General features: G+C 48.5%; 5 protein-coding genes across 5 annotated transcripts; 4 read left to right on the top strand and 1 right to left on the bottom strand.

Moving 5' to 3' along the window:
- Positions 1-608: 608 nt before the first annotated feature.
- Positions 609-1,673, top strand: M406DRAFT_16040 (uncharacterized protein; the record flags this gene model as incomplete). The annotated part of the gene is made up of 1 exon (XM_040915403.1): positions 609-1,673. A coding segment is annotated over one exon (1,065 nt), but the record flags the coding sequence as incomplete, so codon positions are not given.
- A 7,892-nt stretch (positions 1,674-9,565) lies between these two features.
- M406DRAFT_337480 (uncharacterized protein) lies at positions 9,566-11,213 on the top strand (the record flags this gene model as incomplete). Its single annotated transcript, XM_040921260.1, has 3 exons — positions 9,566-9,693; positions 9,827-10,794; positions 10,864-11,213. The coding sequence occupies 3 exons, from the start codon at positions 9,566-9,568 to the stop codon at positions 11,211-11,213; spliced, it is 1,446 nt and encodes a 481-aa protein (XP_040780183.1).
- A 1,776-nt stretch (positions 11,214-12,989) lies between these two features.
- M406DRAFT_337479 (peroxisomal membrane protein 4) lies at positions 12,990-13,859 on the top strand (the record flags this gene model as incomplete). Its single annotated transcript, XM_040921259.1, has 3 exons — positions 12,990-13,016; positions 13,127-13,269; positions 13,343-13,859. 3 exons carry the CDS (start codon positions 12,990-12,992, stop codon positions 13,857-13,859), a joined length of 687 nt encoding a protein of 228 aa, XP_040780182.1.
- A 308-nt stretch (positions 13,860-14,167) lies between these two features.
- Positions 14,168-15,358, bottom strand: M406DRAFT_16152 (family 69 glycosyltransferase; the record flags this gene model as incomplete). Its single annotated transcript, XM_040915406.1, has 1 exon — positions 14,168-15,358. A coding segment is annotated over one exon (1,191 nt), but the record flags the coding sequence as incomplete, so codon positions are not given.
- Positions 15,359-18,284: 2,926 nt separating this feature from the next.
- On the top strand, positions 18,285-18,497 carry M406DRAFT_249582 (uncharacterized protein; the record flags this gene model as incomplete). Its single annotated transcript, XM_040916622.1, has 1 exon — positions 18,285-18,497. A coding segment is annotated over one exon (213 nt), but the record flags the coding sequence as incomplete, so codon positions are not given.
- Between the last annotated feature and the right edge of the window lie 1,886 nt (positions 18,498-20,383).

The following is a 20,383-nucleotide window of genomic DNA, read 5'->3' as shown; positions in this document are numbered from 1 at the left end:
TCACGCACAGGTGGCCTCTAGGCCAGTTGTGCCAGCAGCTGCTATGGTACCGTAGTATGGAGTAGGCTAAAGATTGTGGACGGCGGCGAGGCGAAGTCGGCCAGGAATGATGATATCTGTCTTTTCTTTGAGATTCTATAGGTTGAGTCACTCATATGATGAATACGTGGCTGCTTCTTGAGGTTTATATTTTAATGCTTCAATTCAACATTTGAACTATGGAAAAGCCCAGGTCATCTACACTGTTCAAGAATTATTTTTCTCTTGCGCAACCTCAATTTTGAATATTCTTCTGGCCACCATACTTACTCACTACATTACTTTCTGGCCGTCATTTTTTTCTTCCTGGACACCCGACGTCCACCTATTGGACTTCTACTTCGCTGAATATCTTTTTTTGAGAAGTTTCAGACGTCTGGTCCATCTATATCAGCAAGATGCATAGACCTCGTCTCTTCTCCGACCTCACCGCCGGCCCGTCTCTTGCATTCCTCGTCTTCCTCGTATTCGCTCTGCTGGCAGTCAGCGTCTCTGGATCTGGCCAGCCAGCTGAAGCTTCAAAAGACAAGATCCTCGGGGGAGAAGCAGCCGCAGCAAGGGAACAACAGGCTGGGCAGGACTTGATATGCTCCCCGGATGATTCCGGGGACTGCTATCCAAGGTTATTCCAGGCGACCGAGGACTTTCAAGTTGTACGAGAGGGGCAAGAGATACCACAGGGACTCCATGTCAGGCTCGATGTCAGCACAGGCAGGAAAGAAGCCAAGATCAACGACCCCAACGAGCAAAATCCGGCCTTGGAGGGACTACCTGTAGACTCAGCGGTGGTGATGGTCGAGCAAGAAGGCTTTTCATCTTCTGTGGATCAAGGTGCACAGATTCCCAAGGGGGCGCCTGCCTACGAACCAATCGGCAAGATCAAGGCACCCGAGGTTGAATCGCAGGCATTTCATGACTCCTTGACGGTCCTCAAGACACTCTCATTGGCTGACCGACCAGTCGATGCAGCCCTGAGTATACTGAAGGACATATCTCACGACATCTACTATGGACTGAAGATCGCTGAGGATCCGAAGGCCGTTAAGGAACTACTGTGCATGATGAGCAGCCAGGATGTGTTCGCCAGAGATGTGGACGAGGAGGCTGTTACGCTGGCTGGAGATGCGGCATCTATCATCGGCTCGGCGTTACAAAACAACCAGAAAGCTCTCGCAGAACTGGAGAGCTCATGGCCGGAACACAGCCAGGCAAAGTGTCCCGGAACAGATCGTCCGCTCAGCCAGGCAGTCTTCAACATGCTGGTTCCACAGGTCCCCGCGAGCGGAGAGGCGACCAGGGCTGAAGGCAACCGACTCAGCCTCACGAAGGCCAAGACATCCGCGCTGCGAGGCTTGATCAAGAGCCCGACTATCCGCGACGAATTCCTCGCCAATGGAGGTATGGATGGAGTCCTACGAGTCCTACTGCTCGAGAGGCCCGATCTGGTGCCTGCGCAACAGAAGCTTGCAAATTTGGTAATGGACAGTTTCCTGGACGAGGGCATGGGGGCGACACTTGGTGTGTGGCCCAGGCCCGGTGACATTGACCACGACTGGGACTTCCAGCTCAAGACCCTCGCAAAGCTCCACAGGACGGAGAAGGCTCATTGGAGTGCGGAGCTGTGGAAGAGGTTGCAGGATCAGAGGCAGGGCATGAGGGCTGCGGGCAGAGACGGCGAGCCAGAGCATTCCGAGCTGTGAAAGGCGGTGCGTACCTCTGAATTACTTTTGATACCCATGTAATAGAATTGTTTGCGCCGTTGGCGCTCATAAACTTTGGCTACGATCCCGCTTTGGCCTGCGGCTGTAGGTCCTTGTCTCGCGGGCTGCGGCCTGGCGGGGGGCTATCACAGAAACAAAAGCCATCGAATCTTGTGCCTTCAGCATGACAACTGCTGCTGAGATTATTGGGGAATCGTATAGTGCGTCGCATACTCAGATGTGTACTGACCAGTCAGCTGGCCCGTCTCCCCTTCTTTTCTAGAAAGAAGAAACCCCCCAGTTCTACGAGTCCCGAAGTCCGTCACAGTTCGTACAGAGGTGATCGGAGGCTCCCGGCGGTAAAAGCTTCGAGGCTGGGCCATTTTTGCTTCTTCGGCTTGGACAATCGACGACACTGTCTCGTAGTGCTGTCACTGATACGATTTTGACTCTGAGAACTGGGCCACGGAATTGGTCTGGAGACCTTCTAGCCGCACCTGCAGCGCGTCTTTCCTTTGGAGGTTATAGCTTCAAGTCTTGTATGAGGGTCGGTTAATCCACATCAGAGCCCCCCTCCCCCCTTTTCTTTCTTTTTCCCCCTTCTAGTCTTTATTCTTAGTTTATGTTACCTACGTGCAAAACGCTTCAACTATCAATACTACGCGATTCCCGTTTTACACTACCCATGGTGGATGTATTCTCCCTGGCCAGCTTTCACGAACACGGCATAGATCTATGAGCACCACAAGGGCATAGGTCCAGAAAATCATGCTCGACTAGAGCAACAATCAAAGATGCACGGCGTAGAGGCTAGGCACAGGAACAGGGGGCGGCATCACCTTCATGGACATGCGAGACAAATCCGAAGGGTACTCCTTGAACCGCATGTAAATGAATGTCTCATTTTTCTACGGCTCGAAGATAGCAGTAGTAGGTACTTCTCCAAGTAGTCTTGCGTTCATCCCAAACCAGAGGCTGGCAAAAATGTCTTCTCACAAGTCTGATCAATTTTTTATTTTATTTTTTTGCCACGCAACGCAGTGTCACACGAGAGAGATATGACTAAACATGAGCCTGATGGGAGGAAGATGATCAAGACGTGGCAGGCTAGACACGATCACTATCACCACGCGTCGCTGATCATCGCGGGAGAGTATAGAGAGCCTTTTCCGCGTCGGCGACCATTGCGACCATCATCCGGTCGAGATTTCACCTTGTCTCAGCCTAGGCCGTAGCACACATGCAGTGATAGGCTAGCCCAGTTCCCCTGCGTTTGAAAGCAGCGATTAAGCCGAAGGCGTTGCATGTTGTACAGCGGCCGTAATGGAAAAGAGACTGGGAGGGGAGAAGAAAGAAGAAGAAAAAATCCTTATCAGAGGGGAAGCCATCCAGGAAATCATTGCCAGCCCCTGGTGGCACAGGCCGTCGAGGTCATCTGCGCTTCGGACATTACTTTCAGGGGAGACCTCAGCTAGACATCGGTCGCCTTCTACCACTGGCTTTTTTTGGCGCCGGGTTTGTTTGCTCAATCGACCTGCTATTTTCTGTGCAGGCGGTGTGAGCCTTCCCATAGTATCCTCCTTCTCGTCCGCGAGAACTCGGTCGGGGAAAGACCTCGTGCGCGTGTCAGCAGTTGATCAGATGGAACGTGGCAGAGCTAGCTCGGAGACCGCAGCCAGTGCTCGGCCAGGCTTCAAGGGCAACAAGAAGTCAACAAATGCTCACGCAGGCGTGGGGCAGGGGAGCCATGCTGCCATGTGGCTCTGGATGTGCGTCAACAGCTGCGGTGATCACAGGCAATGCGTACGAAGCCTGTGTGGCTTGACCACACGGTGCATTGTCAATGCAAATAAACTACCAAGGCAGGCATGGCAGACAAAAGGCCAACAATGACTGCATAGAGATCTAATTTTTGTTCTATGCCTGGCTGGCGACATCGAGTGCGTGCGTGCAAAGATTGGGGGGCCACTTGGGGCCACCGTGATTGGGTCAGGGTGGACTTGCGGTGCAGTGCAGTGCAGTGCAGCGCATAGCATCGCATTGCATCGTAGCGCAGTACAACGCAGGGAAGGCACAGGCTCGCAGGCATCCTGGGTCACAGTTTCCACGTGGCGTAACGCTCGGCGCCAACGATCCTGGTAGGCTTGGTCGTGGTTGCTGCTGCTATGTATAAAATAATAGTACATAGCAACACGGAATATGCATTGTATACGTACCATGTGGTGAAGTAGCAGATGTAGAGATGAATGAGTGCCAGACCCTCGGCGGTCCGATATGAACGAGAAAGCGCGCGCGGGACAGGGACAATGGTCTCATTCTCTCGTCAACGGTGCAGCTTGCCTCGCCGACCTCGAAAACAAAACCACCCTGGACGTTGGGTGGAACCGACCAGTCCATTTGAGATCTTTGGATGAAGCAGGCAAGGGGGGCGCCGTTCATGAAGCTGGACATCCGAGCGGAGACGCTGGCTGATGAGCCGTCACACTGTATTCGGCGTTACGAAGCTCAGCACAGCAACAAGTGCTTTCCCCAGATTTCGCCAGAGAAATAGAAAGAGAAAGAGGGACCCTGGGCCCGGTAGTTGCTTCTGACAGGTAATTTGTCACTTAGGAGGAAGTGGGTGGGCAGGGAGAACGAAGAGAAAGGGAGGCGAAAGGGGGGAAAGGCTGCCGCCAAAGCGACAACGACCCAAGACTAACCAAAAGAAGAAAGAAAACAAGAGGGTGAAAGGAGGCAAGAGTATGCAAAATACTAGACCAGCCACATTTTACTCGATCGCAGTGACAGAGCGGGAGGCATCGATCGGGTGCAACCCAAGGGTTCAACAGGCCGTACAGCATATGTGTACGCTGGGAGATAGAGAGGCATTGCGATCCTGCCAGGTCGTCGTGTTAACGATCTGGTGGTTTGGTAGGACAAGTAAAGAGACGGACGAAGGCTGCTGAGCGCACGCGAGCCGGACTCCTGTCAACTTGTCGGCAGAGTGTCACGCGTTTCGCTGAGGGCGGGAAAGCCTTTCTCGCTTGTCCTGTGGCCGGTTGCCTGCGACGGTGGCAAAGGCGAGGAGCTCGCTCCCTCCGACATGATCCTGAATGACGAACGAGCTGTTTCGTGAGGTTGCCGGATTTGGGCGCTGGAATCGTTTATCAGCCGTGCGAGGTCTTACTGACTGAGGGTCGTCGTCGGCAGGGACGTTACGGCAGTATCGGTACAAAGATGTGGTCGTCCTGAGGCCAAAGCTCCGGCATTGTTTCTGCTCATGGGCGCCAGTGACCGCGTCTCTCTCTCTCTCTCTCTCTCTCTCTCTCTCTCACACACACACACTTACCTGTCAGCTCATAACGGTTGGAACCGCAGCCCCGAAGGATTCGAGGGCAGGCGGAGGGGGTTTCAGTTGGCACCACAGAGCACACTCGCAGGGCGTCCTGGCACCTGGTAATGGCAGAGCTGATCTGACTCGGTGCCGCAAGGGGCGATGGCAAGGTAGCCCGGAAGGGGAAATGATCCCAGATCCCCCTCGGCGAAATTTTAGACGGAACCAGGCACATGTTCCCTGTCGGAAGACTGACACCGATTGGCGAGCCGGACGGGAAAAAAGGACTTGGCTCGAGCTCAAGTCAGACCGGAAACACTTTTACAGTTTACGAAAGGATAATAGAGAGAGAAAACAGGGTCGCCTTGACCCTGCCTGGCCACACAGCTCTCGCCTACCCGGCCTAGCGTACACTCATACACTGTCCATAGTATCTCCCTCTCCACATCCAGAATACCACACAAGTCAATCAGTTCTTTGTGAGTTAAAGCGGGCAACATGGATCTTGTCGATTCTGTTGGGGGCTCACAGCTCCCTTGCCTCATGTATGATTGGTGTGTTATATGGGCAGACGTATCTCCAGAGCGCTTTGGTCGACCTATCCTTCTTTCACTGTGTGCACTACAATATGTACATGGTGACAGGTACGGCAGTTCAAGCCATGCATACGATGTAGGCAGACGCAAGGGGGTGGGGGGGGGCAATGACAGCAGGCTGCAGCAGGCCAGCATGGTCGCAGGGGCCATCTGCGCTATTCCCACGTTTAGTGGCATGAGATCTCCCTGGGGGATGAATGGGAGGGGAGAAGGGTTTTTTAGTGGTCAGTCACCATCCTGCGAAATGTTGCACAGCGTTAAGAGAGGGACTGGGCGATTCCTGCGTACCGTAGCACACGTATCAAGCATGCACAAAGTGATACGACGCGAGCTGACGATTAATTTGGCCAGTTAGTATGGATCGATCAGCAATGGGTGGTTGGCGATGTTCCATGGAGCACAGGCCTTAGAACACAGGCCTAGAACTTACCAAGAGATCTGAGGTGCTCATAGCAACAAGACTATGTAGCACCACTTACTATGGTAACATGTAGAATTATTACCTACTATGATGGTATGAATGGTCTGAGGCTATATGCCCGTACTGAATATAAATCACTCTCCTCCCCCAAACGATACGCTGTACAGTACTTATCGGGACACCTGAATAAGCAGCGACCTACCCCATTGGGCAGGTACAACGAGAATTTTGGGGGGGGGGGGTAGAGGAAGAAAAACAGGTTGATTGATGTTGTTATCGATATACCCCAGAATCCGTCTAGTGTTCTGTTGCCCATGTTCGCAATAATCCTGTCTCAATTTTTGGCTTACAGCTCGGCCTCTTTGTGGGGTGTACGTACGTGGACGGTTCCCTTTCCGGAGCCAAGACCAGTAGCGGAGAAAAAGAGATGAGGACGAGGAGGACAGGTAAAATGCTCCGAGCCTCGGTGTTTGTGATGGTTTGGTCGGACGGGGGTAATAATAATAAAGATTTCGGTGAGTCTAAGCTGTCTGCATGAGTCTGCTTCGACGGATGCGTCAAGTACTGTCTAGGGGGGAGGGAAGGTCGGTCCTTTGCAGAGAACACACAGACCGAAACAAATCCGGGAACTAGGAAGAAAGGAAACTGGTCAAACTTCCCCCCTCCCGTTCGCTAGATTGTCCTAGGCCAAGACATGAGGTGAAATTCTGCCTGCACTCCATACTTGCACGGTACGTAAGCGTGAGTAAGCCAGCGGGCTCTTTTGGACTTGTGCCTTCCCACAAGGGCAGTTCGACTGGCCCATTAGATGGGACCAGCATACGATGCGACGCAATGCGACGCACACACTTTGAAGAGCCACCTGCCACCCACCCCCCCCCTTCCTCGCACCCCCGGTGATGAGCCTGGCACGTCGGCTTCTTCATCCTGACTTGAGGTGGAACCCAAGAGGCTCGCGGGATGGGGGGGTTGCATGGCTGGAGCATGGGCCAGATGGGCAAATCAGATCAGAGGTGAGATATGATTTGAGTTCAGTTCGCAAGGGCCGGCGCGACGTTGGCATGCGACATGCTCGTGGCGTGCCACGGGCCCTGTGGGCTAAATTGGCCACTAACACACAGTTGCCATGCCGGGTCCAGAGGGAGCTAAGGCAAAGCATCTCGACCGCTTCATGCGCCTTTGAGGCCCTATCACCCACACCCCCCCCCCCCTAAATGCGACAGCCAGCCACACGTGCCGTGGCTCATGTGCCGCCCTGAAAAAATATCATAAATAGAGTCAGACAATAGTAGTAGCTAAGAGAGTTGCACACACAAGACACTCGATCCGGCCTGGATCGTCTCGAGATCGCGGTATACATTATTCACTAGTAGAGAAATAATACGATTACGCTGGGAATGTACATATTATTCGTCAGGAGAGGGGATCACCGACTCCTGCCCTTGGTGACCTGCCCCGTCTGCGGTAACGTGCACTGCGGAGTACCCTACTTAGTCTGTACATAGTAGTAGGATGTGTCCCCCATGTGTGTATTCGGCGGCATGCCTTCTCTGTTTAGCCCATGCCGGTGCAGATCCCAACTCCGAAGGGACTAGTCTGCTGAGAAGCATCTTTCGTTGCTGACGCACGAGCACACTTGAGGGGACACGGAAGAGAAATAAGAAAGGTGCGTAAGAAGTAGTTCTGGTGGAGGGGGCAAGTCAAAGAATAGGCCTCACAATAAATGAACAGGCACCAAGAGTAAGAGAAACTAAAGGGAGGAAGGGAGGGAGAAGAACGTAATACGTAGAGCACGAAAATACTGTAGTACTATGATACACCCCAGTCAGCAGCTACGATGGAGTTGTGGGTATGTGCTGCACTTCTCCAAGGGTGCTTGCATGATCCCTCCGCTCCCCTCCCCCCTGTAGACCAGACCCTACCTTGATGATCCCCTGAACCCAGCAGCAGGGCGCAAGGTCCTGGCTTGTACAGGGCCCGCCTCACCGGCAGCGACGCTGAGCTCGAGTACCCTCCCCCTCCCCCCTCCCCCCCTCACGGCCTTGTCTGGCCTTCCGCTTCTGGGTTGCAACAGCCCTGGGCCCGCTGAGGGCACGAGCGAGCGGGTAGCGAGCCCGTGTGCGACACATGGGGAGTGGACCTGAGAGTGGTCCCGGCCCGTGGCTAACTGGGGGTCCTCTATGGATGTACCCAGATACCGTGGCAGTCTAGGTCCTGTGCGCACCGCAGATGTACCTCAATCCTCGAAGGAAGTCGCTACCCATGGCTGCAATACAGTACATACTAGTAAAAGTACTAGTATATCAGTGCCGTACCTATAGTGCTACTACCACAGTCCCTACAGAGTATACTGCCAAACTGCGTCTGGGTAGAGCGCGGGTCTTCTCCCCACCCCCTGGGCCTCTCTCTGGTGCCACCCACCCATCCCACCAGACCCTCCCCAACCACAGTACTAGTACTATTGTACCGCGTGCCGGGGGGCACACTGGCACTGGCCATACCTTGGTAGTGCTGTCTGTCGGCTTGTGCACTGAGCGGGTATCCCTACAGGTCGAGTGTCCTCTTGATTCTCATCCTCGATCCTCACCTCGCCTCGCCTCGCCGCGCCCCTCGACTGCTACTCGCCCTTCCTCCCTGTAGGATTTGGCTTCCCCATTGGTCTTTTTCTTCTTCCTCTCTTACCCGTCAGCGCAAGGGCCCACGATCCTCTTCCCAGATAATTCCTCTTACAGCGCACAGTCCACAGGCACGACCGCGGCAGAAAAGCGTTGTCCCCGGTTCTCGAGCTAGAACCCAAGTGCCCCCCCCCCCCCCAATCTCATCGCCCCTGCAAGTTCTCTCGTCCACCTAACCTGACTGTTGCGGGGGGTCCATTGACGCCTTGTGCCTTGCCTTGTTCCCTCCCCAAAGGGCCAGGACTCGATTTTTAACCTCTTCATCCTCCTCTATTTTCATTTTCCTCTTTCAATCCACCCTTTCGCTCGACATCGCGTCTCCGAGTTCCGACCTAACCTGGCCATCACGGGTCACGAGCCGGACGGGTCCAGAAACATCACACCCTGCGCAATCGCCTCGCAAATCAGATTCTTCGAGTCGCATCTCTCGGATTTTGGATATAGACCTATCAACACCCGGTCGCGAACTAGCTGAGACTTCTCACATTCTCTTGCCGAGAGACTGACATTCGATTGCACCTTCTATCGCCTGCCTACCAGATTCTGAGGATACTACTCTCGCGCGCTCATTATTTCTCCATTCAAAATCTCAATTCCTTGACGGACTACTCCTCCACACCCTTGCTCCTCTCTCCGAGAGGAAAGCCGCTCTTTTCAATATACTTCTCGACACTGAATTCGACAGACGACGTGGCATATGTGATTTGCTTGCGTTTATACCACACCGACTTGCACGACCGACCAGGCCCTTCTCCTATCGCATCAATCTGGGGTGTCCCGGATAGTCCTCATCTGATTCATTCCGTTTCAACAAAGGCAACATGGCTACAGAACAAGCCCGCCCAGCCTCGCAGAAGTTTCCTGCAGGTCTGGCCGGCGTCCTCAACCCCTCCGACGACAATAGAGACTCGGCCTACTACTCGAGCACGGACGCCTCTAGCAAGCGTGCGTTGGACCCTTCTTCCATTCGCCTGCTCCCACCCGCCCCCCGCTCTCTTCTGAATCACTCAGTTGCCCTTGTTATAATATGCTGACCTGATTCTTGTTCCAGACAACTCAACCGCTTCCTACAATGCCGTCAGCATCCTCAGTCCCACCAACTCAGGTTTCCACGAATCCAACGGGGACAAGACACCTTCGCCCGTATCAACCAACTTGCTACCGCAACCTCTAGTATCCCCCGTCACGAGCAACATGAGCGTCGCATCCATCGTCTCCCCCACAAACCCCACCCGCGCAGACCCTCGGCTTGTCGATCGCACCTACTCCATCGACTCCAGCGCAGCCCTGAACTGCGATGCAGAACCAATGTCCCGGCGCGAGAGCGTCGACAGCAGGATCAATCAGGAGTTTGGAGGCATGAGGCTCGGCCCATCGCCCTACGCAAGCGCCAATCACTCCACCACCTCTATCCAAAACACCCTGCAGCAGCAACGAAACCCGAGGACGGGCCTCGACACACTGTCCATCCACCGCATCTCCAATGGATACCAGCCAAGTACCGAGCGTATCCCCCTGGACAACCAGATCAAGGCCATTCGCACCGCTCCTACCATTACCGGACCTACAACGGGTACCATTGCGCGTGCCGCAGAACCCACCAAGGGCCAGGCCTGGGCTTTTCCCGAGGATGAGATGCAGAGGCTGCCATCGGGCGCTCATTCGCTCATAGACTCGAGGAGGAGCAGTGTCGCCGACTCGTTTGCCAGCAGCCAGTTTACCGCGGAGTCAAGATTGCCGCCTGGGCAACGCAGGTTGGACGAGGGTTTGGCTACACCCGACTACCACCGCATGTCGAGTAACTCGGGCGAGTTCCCCGCCGTGCACCATCACTCTCTGCAGCACAGGCAACTGGGCGACCTGCAGGCGGAGGAGGCCAACGGCCATGCGGGCGCTCAACCATACAGCAGGACCCCCGAGCTGCGAGTCAGCCACAAGCTGGCAGAACGGAAACGAAGGACAGAGATGAAGGAGCTGTTCGAGCAGCTGAGGGACCTGATGCCCCAGGAGCGCGGGTCCAAGGCGTCCAAGTGGGAGATTCTCACCAAAGGTTAGTTATTCTGGTCTGCGGACAAGGCTTAGCGGTGGTTTTACCCTTCTTTGCTAACACCTAAACTAGCCATTTCCGAGCACCAGCGCCAGAATGACACGATCAAATATCTCCAACAGCAGCACCACTCAGTCGTCTCCGACTTGGAAATGCAGCGCCGCGAGCTAGCTGCTCTGAGGATGGAGAACTCGCAGCTGCGAGGCGAGCTGACGGCCGTCTCAACAAACCATGCTGGCGCTAACCACAATACCGCGGCCCCTGCTGCAGGGTTCCAGGCGAGAGACACCCAGCGGCCAGAACTTCCACCACTGCGGTCCCTCAGCGGCGATATTCCGACAGTTCCCGAGTCGATGACCGGCGTACAGTACAGCGAGCAGCCGAGAATGAGTGGCTACCGGACTTCTGATGCCCGCTACTAGAGCCCTCCGGCCTAATGTAACCGACCTTTCTTCGCCTCTGTCTCAAACCGCATGTGCATATCTGCATCTTCATCTGTCTTGATCTCGAGACAATTATTGGCTATGGACCACAATACAACGTGGATTTTCACTTCTGGGCAGGCGCAGAGGATCGCCTCGGGCTGCTTCATCACCTGCGCAGCACAGCTGCTCAGTCCAGCCGATCCTGCCGAACCATGGCAGACGCTGAACCTTAATCACCAAGGCGCTATGGTGAATTGTATCCGTCACCGGAGACGGGTGTAGCTCATCGAGGCTCCGATTCCATATCCACCATCAAAGAATGGCGGTGGCAAACCCAATATTTCCTTTTGTCGACACAGACAAGGCGGCGCAAAGGGGCAGTGCCCTCTCCCGGTAGACGACCTCCTTCGTGCCGGCGAGGCATACCGTCCTGTCTAGATTTGTGATTCTCTTCTGCTCGATTGATTTTCTTTTCATATACCCAATGCAGCCCTGATGTGGGCTTCAGCCGCCAAGTCGAACGGGCACAGCAAACCCCCTTGCCCCGCTTGAAGAAAGCTGGCGGCAGCCTTAAACCTGGTCACGTATTTGTCTCGTTGTGGGCTGGACGCTAGGAAAATTGGGAGTTCTTGAGGCCATGTTTATGTGCGCCTGTTTGAACGCGTGCCTGCGATGTTGGGGGGACATCAAGAAACTTTTCTTCTTCTTCTCGGGTAGCCTTCACAAATATGGGGCGGAAAAATAAAAGAGAGGGACGGACTTTTGGGGATTGAGGCATAGGATTGGGACAGTGATGGGGAGATGATGTTTAGGACACAAAACTTATCTTTGTCCCTTTGGGACTGTGAAGCATTTGAACCCTTGAAACTCAGTCAGGTGCTCCAGGGCACTGGGAAGACTGAGTCGTCATTTAGACCTTGTTTTATGTGCTGATAGCGTGCATAATAAACACACCAGGACAAATAATTTATATTCACAATGATGCTCTTCGTGGGGCAAGCGCGGTTTCTTCGGGTACCTTGGGTGCAAGAATCGCTGTAAATCTCGACGAGACACCGGGCCACGGGGTGTCAATATTAGGTAGGTGGCCAGAACCATACAAGAGTGATGCCGTTACTGGGAGTTAGGGGCGGTCCTAGAATCTCAATCTTCACATGCCAGGGCAGGCCGGGACATGCAGGGGCACCAGGGTTCGGTCACATGGCATGGTACTCAGCAAGGTGTTACCATAGTACTGCATACTAGTTGGTGCATGGCAAGACCTTTCATCGTGCTAATAGCATGTAGTGATTGGTTGTAGTGCCGAGGGAACACGCCCTCAGGTGCGTCATGGGGATTCCGCGGGGAACCACAACAGGCCCTGGCCAGGGGCTCCTTGGTACACCAAACTTGAAAGCTGACCCTGGATGCTTACCCCAAGACTTCATTCAGACTACTGACTTCATGCATAGAAGAACAAAAGAAGAAAAGGGAAACCTGTCAATTCAGTTCCTGCTTTTTGTTACCCTGATCCTCTCCATCTTTGCATCTCGCATCCTCAGTACCGCTTAGTATTCCTTTCTCTCGAAAACCAGACTGGTTATCCGCGGGTCGGGGACGAGCATACACCTTACAGAGTAGCAACTTGCCGAGGTACCGCGTCTGCCGTCATTTTCCTCGGCCTCCTGCTACTCTACTCCTCCCATTCCTCATTCCTCCTTGTTCCTTGTTCCTGCGTCCAATCTCCTGCCAGCCAACGTAGCAGAGCGAAGCACCTTGCACAGAGCCGCAGTCATGGCGGCGTCTCTACAGAGCATACAGGTGTGTCAGGAAGGAGCACGCACTAATTGTATAACTGCAATGCGGTGCGGTAGACTGCAGTGCAGTCACAATGGCGATCGCTAATACGATATGTCGCATACCGGCCACAGACGGCGATCGAGCGAATCATTCTCGACCCTCGATACCATGACGTCCTCGCCGTAGTCAAGGGCGCCCGCAATGGTGCCGTCTACGGCACCAAAGTCCGCTTTCCTCATGCGCTGGTCATGATCTTCCTGTTCCGATCTGGGACGTACGTTGTCCCTTCCTCTCACGTCCTCCCGCCCAGTAACGTCGTTCCTGGCTAATCCTCATCAACCCTACAGCTTCCGGGAGAAGTTCTGGCTCGTCTTTCGCGCCACCCGCACCCACGCGCGCAACCTTGCCAAGTTTGCAACTATATATAAGTTGACGTGCATGCTGCTGAAGCACTATGGGCCTGGCCAGGCCGGCAAGGAAGGTCCCTACGACACGCTCGTCGCCGGCCTACTTGGCGGTTATGTCGTATTCGGCGGGCGCTCGCGGACCTCGGGCAAGATCTCGAGCGTCAACCAGCAGATCGTCATCTACGTCTTTGCACGCGTGGTACTGGCCCTCGCCAGGCTGGCTGTCAAGAACGGCTCGCCCTTTGCGCTACCCCTCGTGTCCAAGGAGCCGACGAGCAGTCGGGTGAGCTACTATGCATGGCCCGTGTTTGCAAGCGTGAGCTGGGGCATGGTCATGTGGCTGTTCAGGCATCATCCCGAGGACCTGCAGCCGAGCTTGAGGAGTAGTATGAGCTACATCTACGCGCAGAGCAACGAATGGGACTCATTGCGGAATTTTGTCTGGCATAACAAATGATGCCGAGATGAGCTCGTCCCAGTCGACGCCCCCCCCCCCCCCTCAAGGGAGGCCGGCTGAAAGGCGAGCGCGGGATGGCAGATGATGAGAGCTGTATCTGATAACACTTAAGACTTGGGGGGTCACAAAGCATATAGGCGTTTGGTAGGACCATTTTGGGGGCTAGGTCACTATCTTCAGGCATAAGACTAATCCGGACAATTCAATTCTGCATGATCGGGAGTTTAGGGCTTGGAACACGTGTCCGTATGTGATCAACTACAAATGGAGGCTGGGCGTCACCGGTATGCCCTTGACTTAGGCCTAGTTCACAAGTGTTTCCAGCCGTTCATCCACATGATCTGCTTCTCGTTGATGAGGCACGAGGTCCCAGGCTCACTTCTCAATGGCTCACCATGCGGTGTGGCTTCTCTCCACTGCTTCACTCTCTTCAGGACCGTCACCTTTTCGAGGTGCTGTTGCAATGTCGCTCTCCAACGCAACCAACGGTTCGCCCAGGCGCCTACGACGGTCGTAAACGTCCCTGGGTACACAGACCCTGCCTTACCCTGAATTGCTCTGTACGTAGAAGCGCTGTAGCCGACCCTGACGTTGGGATTGAGCCAGACCCCTTTATCTGGCCTCGCTGCCAAAGGGTTGTCCGCATGTATGAGACAGCACTCGGACGCTTCGAGGTGTAGATCCGCCAGGCTGTCCGGGATCGCTCGGAACCGGAGCGCCTGTTCGCCGTAGAAAGGTTCCGCATCGAAAACAATCAGGCCGTTCCAGCAAGACTCGACACGCATGGGCTCGCTGCGCAGAGCTGCTTCTTTGGAGGTCGGGCTCAGGAACCAGGGCCAGTAGCTGCTGACCGTCTTCTGACCGTCATAGTCGCGCAACGCAAATGTGTCATAATAGGTCGACGAGTACTTGAAATCCATGGCGCATGCTGCTGCGTAGCTGCCGTCGCGGGTATGCAACAGCGTGACAAAGTCTTCCACGCTGAAAACCACGTCATTGATCCACAAGAGCTTGTCGAATCTCACGCCCCGTCTTTCCAGCTCCCGCATCGGCTGCATTGCCCTATTGCGCTCGCCAGCAAGGTATGTGATCCGCCGCAGGTCGTACACCTGATCCTCCTGGTTCCAGATCCAGCCTTGTTCTCGCGGCCCGGAGGGGTCAGGGCGCGCCCACATCTCATCCAGCTGTTCATAGACCGTCATGCCCAGGCTGACAGTATTAGGTACGCCCCGCGCATCCAGCTGCTCCTTCAGGCCGGCCAGCTTTTCTTTGGTGTCGTCCTGCGACCCAGACTCCAGGGCGGAGAAGTACACCTTGTCGGGACCGAGATGGTCGACGAGAGCGAGTGCAGCAGCGCTCCATACCGGGAGGATTTTCCCCGTGTTTCTGTGAACCGATGCAATGAAGACGGTCGTATTGTCGTGGCGGCCCACTGCTGAACTGGGAAGGATCCGCGTCGTGCGAGGTCGGTGGTGGAGGAGGACGAGGGCGTCGAGGAGGAATAGCAGCAGCAAGAGGGACAGGATCGGCCGCCTCTGTCGGCGCACGCGTCTGAGCAGACGCTGCGAAGGGAAGATCATGACAGGAGGAGGAGGAGGAGGAGGGTATCGTTACAAGGTCGGTCGTTCATGTATGCGGTTCCAGTTGCGCAAGCGCACATGGTGGATGTTGAGGAGGGAGTCTTGACAGGCTCCTTGGCGCAGGTGAAGTGAGGAAGGGGCGACGACAACCCGAATCGAGTGAACGATTACGTACGACCTGAATGAATCGTCAGCATGAAATAGGAGAGATATTACCTACGACTCCAGTCCACTATCCAGGCTCTGACTGTATGCATAATCTAGCTATTCGGAGACGGCCGCCAATACAATACAGCCAGATAATGAAATAGAGAAGAGTATAATGAATGCACTGCAATATCCGAAGATCTGAAGTATACAAAGAGTTTATGCTAACAAGAACAGTATCGAAATAGAATCTACTGAATACAGAAATATTACTAAGTAATCCATACAAGTGCTAATCATTCGCCTTTGAAGCTATTCAAGTATATAATAAATAAATACTTAGATTAATAACTGAAGAGCTATATTCTAATAATCTATTTAATAATAATAAATATATTTTTATATATTTAGCTCTTTAGTATAGCTTATCTAGCTTATTATGATTCTCGATTTAGAGCTTGATAATCTAGTGAGCAGCTTACTATGATTTAGTAAGTAGCTTATTTTTTCTATTGTAATCTAATTCTAACTTTTGCTTATTTAATTTTAATAATTATTTGCTGTTGGATTCTGATTTCTGATTTCTTATTTAGCAGAGCTTGCTTTATAATCTACATACTGAATAAGTTATAATATTATTTCTCTTCTATTAGTTATTATTCTTAATAATCTTTTGTAAGTTTTTCTAGCAAATTATTTATGCTTAATTATATCTTTCTATGTTATAACCCATCCAACATGCAGGTTACAAAACAGGTCACGAGTAACAAGAACCAGGTATCAAGAATCCAACGTTCTGACTAAACATTGATTACATAGCCCAGGGTTAGGGATACAACAGAGATGGATCACTGGATCATTAGATGATCCAGTGAGCCCGGATTACCTGGATCAGTAGTAAGCCAAGATGAGCTATACTGAAGAGCTGGATATATAAGAACACATTCATTACCAATAGATAGATTTAATATATAGCTCTTTAGTTATCAATCTAAGTATCAGATTACTCTCTTACTCTAATAGCTCCAAAGATAATAAATACTTGCACAGTTATTCAGTTATATTTCTGTATTTAAAGCTTGTATTTAGTACTGCTCTTGTTAGCATAAACTCTTTATATACTTTGGAATCTTCGGATTGCTATAGTATTTATTACATTTTAATAACTCTTATTCAAGAATAGTTCAGTATTACTTTCTTAAGCAATACGGAATATAATAGCTTTTCAAGAAATTCTATCATTCTTATATACTTCTATTCAGAAAGAATTAATTAATCAGATATATTAGCTTACTTAGCATATTCAGAATCTGTATAATTAATAGCAAGCTTAGAACGCTATTATTGCTAATTAGCAAGCTTAGCTAGCTTATTAAGCTTAGCAGATACAGTTTATCTTTATAATTACTAGTAATACTGGAAAAGTATATAAGATAAATAAGCTTGCTATATATAATAATAATTAAAAAATATTATATAAATTTCTTATTTACTGCAGAACATACTTTTTGTATTATATAATTCAGTTTATTATAGAATCTGAGAAGATTATTCTTATAAAAATTTATTTTGAAAAGAATATTCTTATCTAATATAAGCTTTTTTTATATAATTACTTGAAATATTAGAATAATTCTAATATATATATTTAGAATATTAAGAATATATTTAATTTTTTTACAAGCTTTGAGAAAGCTCTTAAGAAAATCTTTAATAATTCTAATAAAGAATGCATTATAGCTTAGCAACTTATAAATCTTAAGCAGATCAAATTAGCTTCTGCTTATATAATTAGATTTAAGCAATTTTTAGCAAAGTGTAATGAGCACTGCAGCAATCCGAAGATTCCAAAGTATACAAAGAGGGTTTATGCTAACAAGAGCGGTATCAAAGTGCCAAGTCCTTGAATACAGAACTATACAAGTCTCAGTAAGCGATGCAAGTATTCACTGCCTTTGGGACTATCAAAGTAGAGAGTAATCTGATACTTAGATTGATAACTGAAGAGCTATATACTGGATTCATCTAATGATAATGAACGTATTCTTATATATCCAGCTCTTCAGTTCTGACTAACCTAACTATATTATGATTCCTTATAGTTATTTCTTCAAATATATTGATTATATTCATAGCTAATATAATTGTACTAGCAATCCTAATCCAGATTATATAATCCTAATTAATATTCAATATTAGATTATAATATCTAATCCCTTGATTAATAAAGCTTATCTTATAATCAGCATATTGGATGAATTATAACATTATCTCCTTCCTATTAGTCATTGTTCTCAACAATCTTCTATAAGTATTCTAGCAAATTCTTCGTATGCATAATCTTGCCTTCCTAATTGAGATATCGAACAGAATCAACAAATCTCGCATTTGCAAATCCTTCTCTGTTCCAAAAAGTATTCAAGATTGAAATCTCTTAGTTTTCCGCCTCTTGGAGAATTTTGTTGAGATGCTCGTTTGTTCCTATTGCAAGAAGTGCAGCTTCGGATTCTGCAAGATATCTCTCGGAAACTCTTCTTGTTGTATCGAATGCATTTGATTGAGCTATTCTAAGTACAACATTATAAGCTTTTCTCTCAAGAAGCTTTGCAATATTATTACTCAATATCGAAAGTTGGAGAATGAGATTGAGAAGAGAGAAACTAAGCTTTTCCATTTATACTAATAGAAGTAGATATAATTCGAGAAAATGAAATATGCTCTATATTATAATATTACTTGTATAAAGAAATTGGATTGTATGGAGGCTGAGAAAGCTGAGGCTGAGAGAGTGTGTGTTGCTGCTGAAGTGCAAGCTGTAGTAGCAGAGGAATCTGCTATTGCAGCTAGGGATTCTTTCTTTGAAGGTTTTAACTGGAACTTTGTAGATTTGAGAGATTCTGTGATAGATTAGTTGAGCTTTCTGAAGAGTAAGATTTCCGAAGCTTCTGAGTTTCGGTTCGGGGCGGAGCGATCGTCTTAGATACTGGTTTCCTTCCTTTTCTAATACTCAGCTACTCTTTCTTAAGCATTCTCAACATTCTTCTATAATTCTCATGAATTTTCGCTTGCTAAGTAATCTTTTTACTTGATAAGATATTCTCTTGTGCTATTTATATTTCTATGTTTGAAGATCTTTTCCATTTCATATTCCAGTTTGTTATCCTCTACTTCCGCTGTATTATCTATTAGTATTTCCTATACTGCTAATTCCAGCAGTAAGATATGAAAAACTGAATATATTTTCATCTCATAAGATAATACTAACTTATAATTAATTAGGAAGATCTATTATAAGATTTTGAATAATTTCAACTTCTTATAATCGAGTTTGTTGCTAGATCTAGTTATTTTAATATTTTTTTGAAATAAGTAGACTTTATCTCTCTTCTATAGAATTAGTTTTTCAATTCTTTTGGAGTTTGCATACTGCATTATTCATTCTTAAACAAATTGTAATTCTGATTGGAGTTCCTTCTGAACTTTCTTAATCTTCTTAACTCTTTTATCTGCAGCTTCTGCATCTGCTTCTAATAATACTTCATAGTAAGCTATTAGATTATATTTATAGAGTATAAAGAATAATAATTTCTTTATTATGCTTATATCTGCACTATTATAAGCAAACTATATAAGAAGTAATAGATTAATTTAGTTATTCTGTTTCTGATTAATATAATATTAAAAATACTATTCAATAATCTGATTTATTCTTTCTATCTGTTTATCTATTTGTAAATGAAATGCTATAAATATTCTATAATATATTTCAAGCTGTTTTATAAGCGAAATTCAAAACTTTAAGTTAAACTTTCTATCTCTATTAGAGATTACTTTCTCTAGCATGCTGTAATTAGCAATAATCATTCTAAGGAATGTATATGCAAGTTTCTCTGCTATACTGCTTTCCTTGTAAAGAAGAAAATAAGCATATTTGCTTAGTTTGCAAATCATTACTAGAATGCTATTATATTGCATTTTAGTTAAGAGTTTTTATAAGAAAAGTAGCTTAATAATAAAGTTTAAACTAATGAATTGCTAAATAGTTATAAGTACTAGTAAGGGGTATAGTAGTTTGTAAAGCTTATATCTTTTTATCTTATTCTTCTTATAGCTATTATATTGTTATAGAATATTTTTAATTCTTTTTCTAAAGCTTAATAAATTCTAGTATTTTTTAATATATTTGTAAATTGCTCTAACTTTCTAATATCTGTATGCTGGTATATTGTATACATTCTTGATATAGTTGTCTTATTCGTTTGGAGTTATTGATTCTGAATTCTTTTCTGAGAATTCTATTCTGAGAGCAGCGTTTAGTTCTCTATATGCATTAACAAGATTCTCTGATTTATCTTGAGCGAAGATATTCTATATATTTAAAGAATCTGCATTTCAATAGTTTAATCTTCTGCTAAGAGCATCTGCTTATTCATTCTCTGAGCTTTTGCAATGTATAATCTTGAAATTGAACTATAAGAGAAATTCTGCTTATCTGATTTATTACTTATTCAAAATCTTAATTATTATAAATGTAGTTAGATTCTTATAATTCGAATAAACTCTGATTGAATATTATATGCTAATAAGATAGTATTGCTACTTCTTAAAAGCTTTTATTATTGCTATAAGTTTCTGATTAGAGATTCTATAGTTAATCTTCAAGCTATTTAACTTCTTTAAGAAGTTGCTTATAATCTTTAGATGCTCTTAGTTGTTTCGCTAACTAAGTTATTCTTCGAATGTATATCCTAATATATCGATCTCAACTTTAAAGAGTTTATAGGAATCTGCTTTATA

This window comes from Cryphonectria parasitica (assembly GCF_011745365.1).
Source record: "Cryphonectria parasitica EP155 unplaced genomic scaffold M406scaffold_2, whole genome shotgun sequence".
Classification (NCBI taxonomy): Eukaryota; Fungi; Ascomycota; class Sordariomycetes; order Diaporthales; family Cryphonectriaceae; genus Cryphonectria; species Cryphonectria parasitica.
This window is presented reverse-complemented; position numbering and strand designations above follow the sequence as displayed.